Source organism: Mangifera indica, chromosome 13, assembly GCF_011075055.1.
Source record: "Mangifera indica cultivar Alphonso chromosome 13, CATAS_Mindica_2.1, whole genome shotgun sequence".
Taxonomy (NCBI): Eukaryota; Viridiplantae; Streptophyta; class Magnoliopsida; order Sapindales; family Anacardiaceae; genus Mangifera; species Mangifera indica.
The window spans coordinates 12,286,752-12,300,979 of NC_058149.1; the positions used below are offsets into that span (position 1 = coordinate 12,286,752).

A 14,228-nucleotide genomic window follows, 5' to 3' on the forward strand; every position below is an offset into this window, starting at 1 on the left:
CTGGGAGAGGTATATATGGTTAGCAAATTAAACTTCCATGTTTGTATATTTTAACTAGAAAAGAAAGGAATTTTCTCAGGAGTTTTACTGGAATAAGGATTGCGGCGGGCTGACGCTGCAGGGAAGAATGGGCAGGAAGGAGAAGCTAGATTTAATTATCTGGAAAGTGGCAAATTTTAGGTGGGGTCGGTTGGATTGTGAACTGCATGATAGTAGAGTATATTATAGGTTTGAATATATATAATATATGTATGCAAGAATCATATTCGTCTTAAAGAAATATAAAAGTGTTTTGCGTGTTAATTGGTGTCAATATCCGGTAATGAAGCCTCCAAGTTCATGCATCAAGGCATGCCAAATTAAAGAGAGTTCTTCAGCATGCATATATGCTTTCAAAGTTGTGCATGGTTCATGTAATCTTAAGTATAAGGTATAAGACTTGAATAACATATTAGAAATATCAGTTTTTAGTATTGAATCTATATAGGTTTAAATTCTTCAATCTCAATAACTAATTTTTTATATATAATTCTCTTAAGGTTTATATTATTTTATATCAAAATCACCACCACATTTCGTAACATGGAACTAGGCATAGTATACCCACATGGGTGGCAGGGCTACAAAACATAGTGATATATTAATATCCTAATTATAATCGTAATTTAAGGCTAGCAAAAACCTAGCACATAGCTAATCTGTGTGAATATCAGTGTTGCATAATGGTAGCATGCATATATGCTTTCAAAGTTGTGCATGGTTCATGCTTTGAGTAAAAAGTTTGTTAAGTTCTTAAATTCCAAGTATAAGATATAAGACTTGAATCACACATTAAAAATATGAATTTTTAATGTGAAATTTATATGATTTTATATTCTTCAATCTCAATAACTAGTTTTTTAAATATAATTTTTTTAAAGTTTATATTATTTTATATCAAAGTTATCATCACGTCTTCCAACAAAAAATTAGAACACAGAATAATCACATGGGTGGTAAGACTACGAAACATAATAATATGTTAAGATCTTAATTATAATCATAGTTTGAGACTAGCACATAGTCAACTTGCATAAGTGTCAGTGCTGCATAATAGTAGTATATTAGGATTGCAGTTGCAATTGTAGCCTTGGGGCTAGTTGAGAGTTAGAGCATAGCCAACTCACGTGGACGCTAGCATTATAAAGCGATGGTATGTTGGACTCCAAATGCTAACTCTCTTATCTCAATAACTATTTTTTAAGGTGTTGTTCTCTCAAGATTCATATTACAAGTATTCATTAAACTAATTACGGTCATATCATCCCCATGTGGGCACATAAGGGGAAGGTAAAAATAGCATATTTATATAACTTCAAGTAACAGCTTCTTTCAGAATATACTCCATTAAAATGAACAAAACCATAAGAGTCTCTCTGACAGTGAAGATGTAGAGTCCGTTATGCTGGCATGGCAAACATATTGAGGTCCATTTAGGGATAGATGCTTGCGTGTTGACCAAGGATTCGATAAGGAGGAATCCTAATCATCATTTATCTACCAGACAAGGTGAATATTCCGCATAAAAACCTTAGACTTAATGCCCCAATTTCTTTATTCTGTATTATTTGTGATGGTTTTTTAAAAAGGGGCCATTCCCTTCAATAACACTTGCAGAATCTACCTCCATAGCTGGATTACCCTTCAAAAATAGCCGTTGCTTTTGAAATATTGAATAAATCGAATTCTAACTAACTCACTTAAATTCGAATTAATTTTGAGCTAATTCTTATTAAATGTTTAAATTCAATCGGAATCAAATCCCACCATATTAATATTTGCTTTATCCTGCCTGATGACCTTGAAAGTTGAAAGTGAGAAACTAGGGCCAATTCAATTCATCTGGTACTCATTTTCGGTGTTATTTTATCAGCTTCTCCACATGCTTTCTCTCTTTTCGTTTAATTATTATATCAAACAGTTGGGGTCCATGAGCCCAGGTTCATCAGGATTCCCCTCAGCTTCTGTTCCCCTGTAATATTTTATTATAAATAAATACAACCCATATCAGTCACAATACATAGAACAGTATTTTGCAATTTTAATTTATCAAATATGTATAATTTTCTTTTTCCATTCAAGATCTCCATCAAAACCTAAACACACCGGAAATATAAATATTAATCTAAATATAAAGTTTTAATATTTTTTATCAAAAGAATCCTCTATAACTTTGTTGATGAATCTTAATAGAATATCAATTTATTAGACAAATTTAAAACAAATTTAGATATTTAATCAACAATTTTATTTACTTTCTGAAACACACGTACAAACCTAACTCACAAATTTCCATGGGACCTATTATTGATGTCGCTGAGGAGTTTAGTAAGAGGACTTTTACCCCGTTTCAGATTGCCAATAAAAATATGTATAATTTCTTTAAGAACATAGTAAACATGTGTCATACAGAGAGAATTTAAATGGGTGATGGGCAGTGCAGAAACAATGTTCAGATTTGAGAAAGATCAGTTTATGCAATTGTGTAATGCATGACAGAGAGCTGACATCGGCGAGAATATTTTTCTGTTTGGTGAAAGGCCTCAAAGTCTCCACCAATAAAGCAAACATAAAATATCTCTAATCCTGTGCAAAACTTGCGGCTACTAGTGAAGGCAAACAGATTCACGCCCATGTTTTGAAGTTGAGGCTTGACTCTGATGCATTTGTTCATATTTCGCTTATTATACATGTATGCACAGAATGGTGAATTGGAAAGTGCAATATTGGTATTTGATAAAAGCATTCTCCGTTTCATACGCGGCTTTGATCCCCGGTTCTGCGTCGAGAGTTTATCTAGATGAGGCTAGGCAGCTTTCGATAAAATTCCCGTGAGGGATGTGAGTTTCTTTGAATGCTATGATCTCTGGTTATTCTCTAAGTGGTCGATATCAAGAGGCATTGGAAGTTTTTCAAGGGATTTAGGTTCTCTTGAATTGGGCAACTGGGTTCAGTCTTGGATTGAAGAACATGGACTTTGTAACAATCTTCCTACTGTTAGTGAACTTATGATATGTACTCAAAATGTGGTAACTTGGAGAAGGGTCGTGGATCGTTTGATAGTGCAGAGCAAAGGGATGTTATTTGATGGAATGTTATGATTGGTGGCTATGCTCATATGAGCCACTACAAAGAAGCGGTAATGTTATTTCGCCAAATGGTACGACCAGAGATAGAGCCTAATGATGTATCATTTTAAAGCATTTTCCCAGCTTGTGCTTGTTTAGGTGCAATTGATCTTGGCAAATGGATTCATGCCTATGTAAACAAGAACTTTCAAAAACTAAAGATAATATCCCTCTGGACAAGTCTTGTTGAGATGTATGCTAAATGTGGAAATATGGAGGCAGCAACACAAGTTCTTGATGCCATGAGTTTCAAAAGCTTGGCTTCTTTGAATGCAATGATATCTGGGTTATCCATGCATGGGAATGCAGATAAGGCTTTTGAACTCATCTCAACAATGATTACTGGAGCATTCAAGCCAGATGATATCGTTGTTTTTGGTGTCTTATCTGCTTGTAGCGATGCAGGCTCCCTGGATCTTGGACGCCAATATTTCACCTCAATGATCCCAGATGACAAATTTTCACAAAAATTGCAACGCTTTGGTTGCATGGCAGAACTTCTGTATCATTGGTGTGAAAGTTTGTGCTAACAAGCAATACATTGAACTCGAGCGAAATTTGGTGAAACAATATAAAGAGACAAAAAAAAGATAAAAAATCAGTTTTTAACGTAATTTTACTAAAAATCCCAAGAGTCTATGTCTACCATATTATTTTTATCTAAGTAGTGAGAGTGAAAATTATAAAATTAAAATGCTAACGTTATTGGACATTAGGAGTATCATTTTTTTTTTGTAAGAACCTTTTAGTTATTAAAATTTTATTAAAATTAAAGTTAAGGTCACATTACAATTGTTTTATGGGTTATAACAGTTGATGATTTGATACGCATAATTGTGATTTCAATTTGGTAAGAGAGTAATCAAACTTTAGTTGTAATTGTTAAAATAAAAGAAAATAATTTTAAGATAATAAAAAATAATTATTTAATGTTTGATAGATTATAAGAGTTAAAACAGATTAAACCTTTATTTTTAATACGAGACTTTTAAAAAAAAAATTATTTTATATCTAAGTTTTTATTATAGTTACGAGATAAAATAATATTTTCTTAATAATAATTGGTCACACTCGTGAGTTTGATTATGAAAAAATTTTGATAACATAACAAATACCTCTCAATTTTTGGAGTCCGCATAGGATTGTAGAAACCATTTCCTTTTTCGCATAAATGAGCACCATATGATCGGTTAGGATTCTATAATCGCTAAAATGGCAGGAGGCATCTAGACATTTAATCTCCTGCGTTCACTTTTGCATCAAAACTTCAAAACTAGAGATTCCTCCGTTCAACAGTTTTTCTTCATGTTCTTTTGTCTTGCATTGCTTTGTCGTTTATTGCTTTCATAATTTGTTTGCAGAATTTTTGCCTAAATTCCCCCGGTTTTTCACCCAAAATTGCTCAATGAAAAACAGAAGTGGACATTTTGACCAAGTTTTGGATTTGGCATTGCCATCAAACATAATATTTATCATAAATTCATAACCATAACAAATCGTTGGACTTGTAATTGTAGTAGCAAGGAACACAAACGGTTATCGATCGACCTTGTATTATTCCATATGCCCAAAGATTTATTTCCACCCAAGGCTTGATGTAATTTCAAACTTTTATTTATCTACTTTAAAAACTTTAAATCTCATTTATAAATTAATTTTTGTTAAAATTTTTAGTTTAATATAAAGATAAAATTATTATTTTAATAATATTATTAAAAAATATATAATTTATCATATTTTTTCTCTTCTTTAGATTTTAAAAATTAATAATTTTATTCATACCTAAAATTTTTTAAGTCTAAGAAATCATATTTTTTTCCTTTAAATTTAGAGTTTTTTTCCTCACCTCAATCTTTAACTACCTTCTTTTTTCACCTTTAACCGCAGTTCTCTCTATGACTTGATGAATAGTTTAAAATTTTGAAAATTGATGCATTATAGTTTGGAATCAAACATTGGTCTATTCTATACCTCCTATTTATTTGTAGTAGTTTTATGTAATCCGTGTTGATGGGTAATCCGTATTTATACTCAAAACAATGGGCATTGGTAACTGGTCACAGGTTAATTATTCACTTCCACACCCACTCCCATAAAGTAACTTGTTAATTGTTCCTTGCTTAACCCATTTTTCTGAACCATCTTTTTTATGTATTTTTTTCATTTTCCCCCTGGTAAGTGAAGCCACAGGTTTGAACTTTGACGCAGAACTGTCTCAAAACCATGCGAAAGCCTTGAGCCTTTTCATGTGCAACTGCTGCAATGTTTTTGAGATTTGAACAAGTGTCCTTAACCAAGGGCTGGGATCCTTAGATTGTCTTAATTTGCCTGCTACGACCAGTACAAACATTAGTCCAAAAACATATCGAGATGATGGTTTTCCTTTATTTGATGGCTTCTTCTTGAGTGCACATCAAGTGGCGTTTAGACTCAGCTTTGATCTACTCACTTTCGACTCTCTGACAATTAAAGGTTCCACTCCATCGATGCGTAATCTTTCAACCATGTTTAGCTAAATAATCCTATTAATGGCAAATTTCAGATGATATTCATTTCTGAGATTGAAGCTCATTGTTGTGCAATCAAACGTACGAATAATATACCCATTTTTATTTATATACAGGTAATGAGTTTACATGCTAATCTGCTCCTCAAAAGATTATAATCACGACAAACATATAATCTTAATAGCAATTCACGATCATAGTAGAAGGATAGCTAGCTAGAATGCTTCCACTTTAGAGTCCTTGAAAGAATTCTTGCGTGCCGTCGCCAGAATAGTCTTATCAGCAACTATGAAGTATGCGGCGCCCGCCACTGTAATTGATCAATGAATAAATTTGATTGATTAACACAAACAGCCAAATAGATAATAGTGATCCATGCAGAACAAATATAGAAAGATGGTAACCTGTGGAGACAATGAGAGCTTGAGCTGTATGGTTGAGATAAGCTTTTGCCCAAGGCAGCATCCTCACACTCGCCAGCTGCATGCATTTTAGAAATGGCGAAATTTTGATTAATTGTTTTAGCATATACATGTCTAGACTGTAAATCGTGAGGTCTTTGGAAGACTTACAGTTGGAATGGCAGTGGCAATGCTGGCGACAGCAGCTGCCTTGGCTCCCGCAATTACACCTTCTGTTAAGTAATAAACACAAACAAGTACACTTTACTCATTGAGCTATATGATTATATATAAGCAAAAAAACCAATTAATTTTTAACCACCCCATCATCCACCTTGACTGTGGAATTCAAAAAATGCCAAACGTTAAATTTTGTTCAATACTTGAGGATGAAAAAGAGGTTCAATTGGGGTCTCTGGATCCCGGTCCCCTACCCCCAAAAGGACCCTTCTTTTAACAATGGAGTGGGACTTTTTTTCTTAAGCATATGGGATGTTCATGAAATATTTAAGATGTTTTAATCATCTATATAAATAGTTAAGGTTGAAACAGGTGTGCCAAAAACAAAGGAAAAAAGATAAAGGTGGCATGCATATACATACCACGAGAGCAACGCTTTGCCACGGCTAGCTTTTGATCAAGTGATGCCAAGCTAGCCCTCTCAAGAGGAGACTGAACCATATTTTTTGCCATTGTAAGAGATGTAATTTGATCAAATAGAAATGGGATATGCAAGTAAGCAAGTTAATGAATGAAGTGCATGAGATTTTGTTGGAGATTTATAGGGAAGAGGGAGCAGCTGGTGGAAAGGAAAGAAGAGACGGATGTGTTGTTTTCAAACACTGGAGCTTACTAGTACAGAGTTTGATGGTTTTATCTGAATACTAAGGGTGAGGAGTCAGTTGTTTTCATCTGGGTTTCTGTTTATGGTCGATTCATTCTTTGGCTTTGTCCCCTCATATCTAAATATGCCCCTGGTTTTACACTTAAAATATTTAATAAACTTGACCTTCAACTGAAACTAGATCTAATTTAATTACTATTTGGATCCTCCCTCTCATGATTTTATTATCCATAAGAATCACACTTGTTAAATTCATGAACCTCATAATTTTTTGACAAAGGGCATAAAAATTTTTGGTCACTTAAAATAAATTATTCATATACACGGACATCCAAAAAAGCAACTTTTTTTTTCAAAAGAAAGAAGGAGATTATTGCAAACCTGAATTTATAGGATTAAAATGTTAGGAGCCAGCGGTTTGGTGCAAAGTTGCTCCAAACCATGGGCAGTCTTCGTTTGCAAGTGCCCAGTACTTATGAGATTTAAACAAGTGTCGTCCATAAATTCGCGGGCTGACTGCTACCATTGTCAATATATATTGTCACATTCTCGAGGTTGGTGACAGCGGTACGGAATTGGGCAGAAACAGTTCCTGGGTATACTAATGAATAAGTATTGTTGGTGGTTGGGTTGCTCCAGTAATGGATGTGCATAAAGAGGGCGACATGAAAGAGGGGTTACGTCAATTTTTATACAAACTAATTAAGAATTAAATTTTTTTTTTATAAATCTAAAATAAAACGAAACTAATGAATTTAAATCATAAAATAGATAGATATTGAAGTTGATTTTTGAAAAGGTGGTATCAAAAATACTGTACAAACAGGTCAAAAAGTTAACCTGTGGCAATAAATATAAAGTTTATGATATATCACTCGCCATTTTTGTCCATAATTTTTTGGATGGTTTTACTTGAAAATAGAAGGGGCTGTCTTAGTTTGGACAACTGAGTTAAAACTTATGCATACTAATGAAAGGATTATAAAAGTTTGGTTACCCAAATATGACCCAAATTTGAGCTCATCATAGAATTAAACCAGGAAAGAAAATAGAGCAAAATGGGTTTTGGGCCAAAGTGAAATCAGGGATCATCTGCCAAAACAATAATAAAGAATCCTTGGGCAACTGGATCATCATCTTCCCCGAAATACTGCTGACTGGGTTGCATGTTTTGTCATGAGTGCTCTTCTACTTTAGTTGTTTTCACCATCACTATCTGTCATAGTTGATATGTAAATGGTAAAATCTAGATTCCTAGAATTATTTTAACAAAATTCGTATGATAAAAGGGAATCATTTTCAGTCTCAAGTGGATAATAAGAAGCCCGCGTGCTGAGTCCTGAAGGTCCCCGTTTCAATTTTCTTTGACTATCTAATAATATCCCTCATTAATTTATATGATCCAATACATTACTAACATTCCTCGTCAATCATATTTTCCTTGTTAAGTATTTTGTAACATACACATGTTATATTGATTAATAATTTTTATTTCATGATATTTTGAAAGTGGTCCAACTACAAAATGATATGAATCTATATGCCTTTGAGCCTGAGGTCATGGTATCAAATGGTACGTACAACCCAAATTTTAAACCCTGTGTTAGCCGCATGTAGCTACATCTTATTAGGGATGACAACAAAATGACAAGGCCAAATATCTTAATCTATGTTCCTGTTTTTGTTAAAAAAATCTATTCTATTTTTGTCATGTTTTCGATACTGAGATGATAAGAAATCTTAATTTTTTCTTCCACGTAAAAAAAAATTTTCTCCCCATCCTATAGAAAAATCCCTCTCCCTTTACCCTCTCATCTATGTTAAAAAAATAATAAAATATTTATTATATATTAAGGTATATTTGTAATAATTTAAAATTTTTAAATTTATTTTAATATTTAAAGATTTAAAATATATATAAGGGAAGAGATGGGAAAGTGAGGAGACGAACTAGAGATATATTCATTATTATCTCCATCTCCATCCTAGTTTTTATTAAAAATTCTCCTCATTCATTCAAAGAATGAAGGGTCAAAGATATGGTTTTGCGCAGCTGAATTGTGATTTTACTTCAACACTCTTTTTCACTTTATATATATATACACACACACGCGCCCCTAGCTCGGTGAATTTAGAATCATCCAATATATTACATTTTCTTGTTTACCCTTTAATGGGTAAAAGAACACGGGAATGAGTGGGTATATGAAAAGAAAAGAAAAAAGAGAGAGAGAAAGAAAGTAAAAGAACATTCATTTATAAAAAATTACCATCATCATCAGAAATCAATACTCATTATTGTCAGCACATGATCGCCTTCAAGTTCATAAACTTCTCATGAGGGCAATTATGGGCTGGGGTTGGCTCCTTTTACAGGTAAGCATACTTATATTAAATAAAGTTTGAATCCAAAGCACAGTCAGTGATCTAAAACATCACTTCCATTAAATATTTATTTTCATTTTTCAGTTAGAAGCAGTCAAAATGATGATGAGGATGGGGTGGTATCTGATATGGGGCGTCTCTCTCTTTCTTGCTTAACTTTGATAAATTATTATTCCTAATCTTACGGACAAATTGCTCATTAGGAACCTCTGGAGGCTTAATCGATCTAATTAGTGCCCAATTAACGCCCTTGAAGAACTCATGCCTCTTAATCTCAACTGAACCCTTTAAGCTTCCTATTCTCTTCTTGGGATTCTTCACTACCAGCCTGCTTATAAGATCTTGTAATTTGACCATTTCTTCCATTTCTTTACTGCTGCTAACACCAATTCTCGGGAAAGTTAATGGCTTTTTAAGAATGTTAATGAGGGTTTTCTCGTTGTTTTCACCTTTGAAAGGTGTTACCCCGTATATCATCTCGTACAAAAACACCCCTAAAGTCCACCAATCCACGGCGCTGCCATGGCCTTGGCCTGATATTACCTCCGGCGCCAAGTACTCGTGCGTCCCCACGAAGGATTTCGATCGAGCATTGATGGGTTCCGCTACTAGCTCTGGATCAACTTCTTGAGTGCCTTCAACTTGTTCTGTTATTGTTGTAACTGTAACCTTCTTCTTCCTGGTTGAGGCTGAGAAACAAGATAGCACCGGCTGCATTGGTGAAGCACACGATGGAATTGAGCTGTGTTTTTCATACTTGTCAATGGCTTCCATGTTTTGCTTTGGCTTCAGGAGCTTCGGTACGACGTCGCATTTGAAAGAAAGATCGAAATCCGAAAGCATAATATGCCCATCTTCCCTAACCAGGACGTTTTCCGGCTTCAGGTCTCTGTAAACTATGCCCATCATGTGTAGATACTCTAGAGCCAAAAGTGTCTCAGCAGCATAAAACCTGAAACAATTAACAATTATCATCGTCATAACAACAGAAACTGACTGTAGACAAGAAAATCTCTTAAATGTGTTTTGGCTTGTAAAGCAAAAAAGTAAAATTCTTGACTGCAGATAATATCTTAAAATTATCAAACTATTGGAACAGGGATGTTACATAAACTTACTTGGCCGATGAAATACTGAAACGCTTCCCGTGCAGGCGTTGGCGAGCGGCATACAAGTCACCGCCGGGACAGTACTCCATGATTAAGCAAGAGTAATGGGAGGCTTCAAACTCGGCGTAAAGAGTGGGAACAAAAGGATGATCCAGCATGGATAAAATCTCCTTCTCCATATCGGCTCTATGTAACTTCTTCCTTATGGCAAGTGCTTCTCTATCCACCACTTTCATGGCGTAAAAACACTGCGGCAGTCCCACAACAGGGTTCCTTATCTGGCAAAGATAAACATTCCCTATGTCACCACTGCCAAGCCGGCGCAGGAGCCGGAAATGCTCGAGCCCAACTCGACCTTGCGCTCTTCGGAGCAGTTTCATGGCTTCCCACGCGGCTTGATTGGCCTTGTGTGGCTTTTGGGAGTTGTAAAGAGAGGTTTCCGCGGACGGGGAGCAAAGAGAGATGGAGCTACGGCGGCTGCCAAAGCTGAGGTTGCTCATGAAACTACGACTAGAGTCGGGGACCGTTATCGAGGAGGAGCTACTATCATAGTCGGATTCATCCCGGAGAACGGTGGTCGCTGCCATTGTTGGTGGTGGCTCATGCATTGAGAGTAAAAATGAAGATGAGGGATTTTAATTCTACCTTTGCTATGAGTTCAATGGCATTTTATATCAATTCAAATATGGAATGTGAAGCATGGAGCTCAAGTTTACAAAAGTGTTACTTTTTTTAATTAAAAATGAACCCCTATATGTTTTATATTTATGAAACTTTCTAGTATTTTTAATAACTTATCACAACATTGCCAATACTGGTTTTGCGGTAGATCATTAATATTCGCGTAAACTGACAAATTAACAGTAATTGACTGAATGGATATAAAAATTGAAGGATACGGTAAACTTTTCAGTAAAGTACTGAGGCTCAGTCAACCAATTGCGATGTTAAAAACGTTAATTGAAACTGACACAGCCACTAGCGTCTGCTTGTGGCAGAAGAAGTGGGTTCCAGAGAGGAATACAAGTAATAATATGTTTAAAAGGTCATTGCAAATACCATGTCCAATATATTAGGATAATTTGTGTAATAAAATATAAGATTTTATGTGTAAAAAAATATAAAATTAAAATTTTTTAATTTAATTATGAATAATTAATATTTTTATTAAAATTTTTCTATTAATCATCTCTCACCTCTTGATCGCACCTATGATTAACTTTTATCACTATTATAGTTATTATTAAGATATGAAAAGGGTTGTTATTAGAATTTCACAATTATAATGTTTTTCTAACAAATTTAGATTTTAAATAATAAAGTTGGATTTAAAAAAAATAAGAGAATTTTGTTAAATGAAAAACCCTATTTTGGAAAATGTTTATCACTCCATCAAGTAAAGATAATGAATACTTTTCGAAACTCTTGCTTTTGAAACGCATGCATGTTAAAATTCTTGGGAATTTGGCTATTTAGACGAGGGAAAACGTTGGCTTTGTGAAAAGGCAATGGTCAAAAGCACTTGTTCTTTTCTGCTAACACCCATTTTTATGCTATGCTTTTCCCAATAAAAGATTAACGCATAATTAAAAGGCACACAACAAAACATTTGATCTTGACGGTCACAAATCAATCAACCAAAAGTATAAATACTACTACAGAAAAGGTGTAGATACACGAAGCACCCGTGGCCTAAATTCATTTCCACCTCTCGGATAAACATTAAGAGGGAAAGGTGACTTACCGCTTCACTTAGGGAACAGTATAGGTCCCCTCAAAGTTTGGTTAACTAACAAATTCTCACCCTTTATATTTCAAAAGTCTAAACACAAAACCTATCATTTATGTCGGTTAACAAATTCTATTAGAAGGAGGGGCAAAATGGTTATTGGATGGGCTTTTAAAAAGATGTTAATTTCACAACTTCATTCAATTTTATGGTTAACTGTATATATAACTAGAGGATGAAGGGCAATTTAGTCTATTAAATCTTCATTTTCATATAAGGGTTAGTTTTGTAAATTCAATTAAAAGAGATATAATTATAATTAAAGTTTATATTTTCTGTTGAAGACATTTTTGTCATTACACCAATGAAGGTTAAACTAGTAATTTACCCTGATCATAAACCAATTCTCTAATAAAAGCATATTAAAGATGAGTTATTTGGACTTTTGAAACTTAAAGGGGAGAACTGTTCTTTAAGCAAATCTTAGGTGGTAGATAGTGATTTGGCCTTTATTTATTTAAATTGACTATTAATGCATACCATGAGTATACGATATTTTTCTCATCTCTTCCTCTTTATGGCGTCCTTGCCATGCATGTGAACTCTTGCTCCCAGGGTAACTGAATTGGGTCCATATTTTTGCCTTTACACGTGCCGACTTTTAAGTGGTTTCACAATTTTATTTTATTTTAATTACTCAAATTAATGACTAGGGTATGAAATCAAAAATCTCCAAGGGACATGATTTAGATGATTTAGTTTCTTATATTATATCAAAATTAAAATTTTAAATTATACTGATTGTAAAATTAATAATTAGATTTATAGTTTTATCGGTTAAATATAATTGATTCAGTTCGACAAAGATAATTAAACTCAAATATAATTGTTCCTCATAAAAAAAAAGAGGTTTTGTTGATGGTTTTAATAATTTGTGATCATGATCAGATTTATGCAGGCTACCACAGCCCATTGATGTATTTGGGATTTTAAACATCACAATCTTTTTGTTTCATAATTTGAGAATGTGAAGGCATCATATTTATCCACATTTCCACTGTTGGATGATTAGATACAGGACAAAGAATGGAGTTAATCTTTTGGACTTATTTGTCACATCATCAATTCTAACTATGATGATGAATGATTTTGTGGGTCTGTAATCAATGACAAAATTTTGATCATCATTGATAATGAAAACCATCCCACAAAAATCAAACATTAGGTTATAATCATATATAATTGGAGATCAAGATCCTTTGATGGGATTTGAAGTACTCTATGAAAAGTGTATCAGGTTTCTCTTTGTTTCTTCCTGTGGTTGTTCCACTTTTCTCTGCAAGATCTTATCATTTTCACTTTTGGTTACATTTCCAGGCAGCAGACCCAGCAAATTTTGCTGCGCTGCAGAGGTGACAAATATATAGGAACTTTCAATCCTCCATCACTTGCCCCATACATTTTCTCCCCGTGTCAAAACAAACATCCAGCAACCTTTCTTCCTCACAGTAATTAAGGCAAAAGGGTGTTGGTGAAAATCAAATAGAGCAATAAGAAAACAGAAAACTGCAGAACTTATTTCAGCCCTGCAATGATGTATAGAATAGAGTGAGCAAAAGATGGCCAACCTGAAAACTCCACAACACAATGTACAAAACCAAAGGTGATTTAAGAAACATTCAAACCATGAATTTCAGTGAAAAGTGAACCGAATTCAACGGGGATATGGATGCTTATACTGAGGAATTGCATCTCATCTTCTTCTGTTCTTTATGTGGGGATTGTTTAAGACATGTTGTCATGGGCAGCTTCTGGTCGTGGGGTCTTCTATTTTTATGCCCGCGTACGTGTTGCTTTTGAACTTTGAATGCTCTAAATTTTGCAGATTCATAATAAATTTTCTTCCTCGCCCTTGTGCTTACCATTTTAACTACAAATCATTGCAGTGAATTAAAATCTCATGAATTCTATGGTGTGGTGAAGAGAAGAGACTGGAGCAACGAACTTTACTGGTGCCGAAAGGTAGACCCTAACAATTTTAACTTGAGATCCATCATTTGAACATGAATTTTACCTATCGGTAAAT

At 34.2% G+C, this 14,228-nt stretch overlaps 2 protein-coding genes and 1 pseudogene across 2 annotated transcripts; 1 reads left to right on the plus strand and 2 right to left on the minus strand.

Moving 5' to 3' along the window:
- Positions 1–2,469: 2,469 nt before the first annotated feature.
- On the plus strand, positions 2,470–3,697 carry LOC123194190 (annotated as a pseudogene).
- A 2,059-nt stretch (positions 3,698–5,756) lies between these two features.
- On the minus strand, positions 5,757–6,873 carry LOC123194560 (early nodulin-93-like). Its single transcript, XM_044607816.1, has 4 exons — positions 6,678–6,873; positions 6,247–6,308; positions 6,079–6,154; positions 5,757–5,984 (listed from the first exon to the last, which is right to left on the minus strand). Exons 1-4 carry the CDS (start codon positions 6,766–6,768, stop codon positions 5,890–5,892), a joined length of 324 nt encoding a protein of 107 aa, XP_044463751.1. The 5' UTR covers positions 6,769–6,873; the 3' UTR covers positions 5,757–5,889.
- A 2,290-nt stretch (positions 6,874–9,163) lies between these two features.
- Positions 9,164–11,061, minus strand: LOC123194561 (protein kinase PINOID 2). The gene is made up of 2 exons (XM_044607817.1): positions 10,423–11,061; positions 9,164–10,256 (listed from the first exon to the last, which is right to left on the minus strand). Exons 1-2 carry the CDS (start codon positions 11,019–11,021, stop codon positions 9,389–9,391), a joined length of 1,467 nt encoding a protein of 488 aa, XP_044463752.1. The 5' UTR covers positions 11,022–11,061; the 3' UTR covers positions 9,164–9,388.
- Positions 11,062–14,228: the final 3,167 nt, after the last annotated feature.

What these genes read in the sequence shown, in the direction of transcription:
- LOC123194560 (XM_044607816.1), bottom strand. Translation starts at nt 6,768, where the DNA reads ATGGCAAAAAATATGGTTCAGTCTCCTCTTGAGAGGGCTAGCTTGGCA. An exon ending in GGCAAAGCGTTGCTCTCGTG is followed by an intron (nt 6,309 to 6,677) that starts GTATGTATATGC and finishes ATTACTTAACAG; the next exon opens with AAGGTGTAATTGCGGGAGCC. An exon ending in AGCTCTCATTGTCTCCACAG is followed by an intron (nt 5,985 to 6,078) that starts GTTACCATCTTT and finishes GATCAATTACAG; the next exon opens with TGGCGGGCGCCGCATACTTC.
- LOC123194561 (XM_044607817.1), bottom strand. Translation starts at nt 11,021, where the DNA reads ATGCATGAGCCACCACCAACAATGGCAGCGACCACCGTTCTCCGGGAT. An exon ending in TTCAGTATTTCATCGGCCAA is followed by an intron (nt 10,257 to 10,422) that starts GTAAGTTTATGT and finishes TAATTGTTTCAG; the next exon opens with GTTTTATGCTGCTGAGACAC.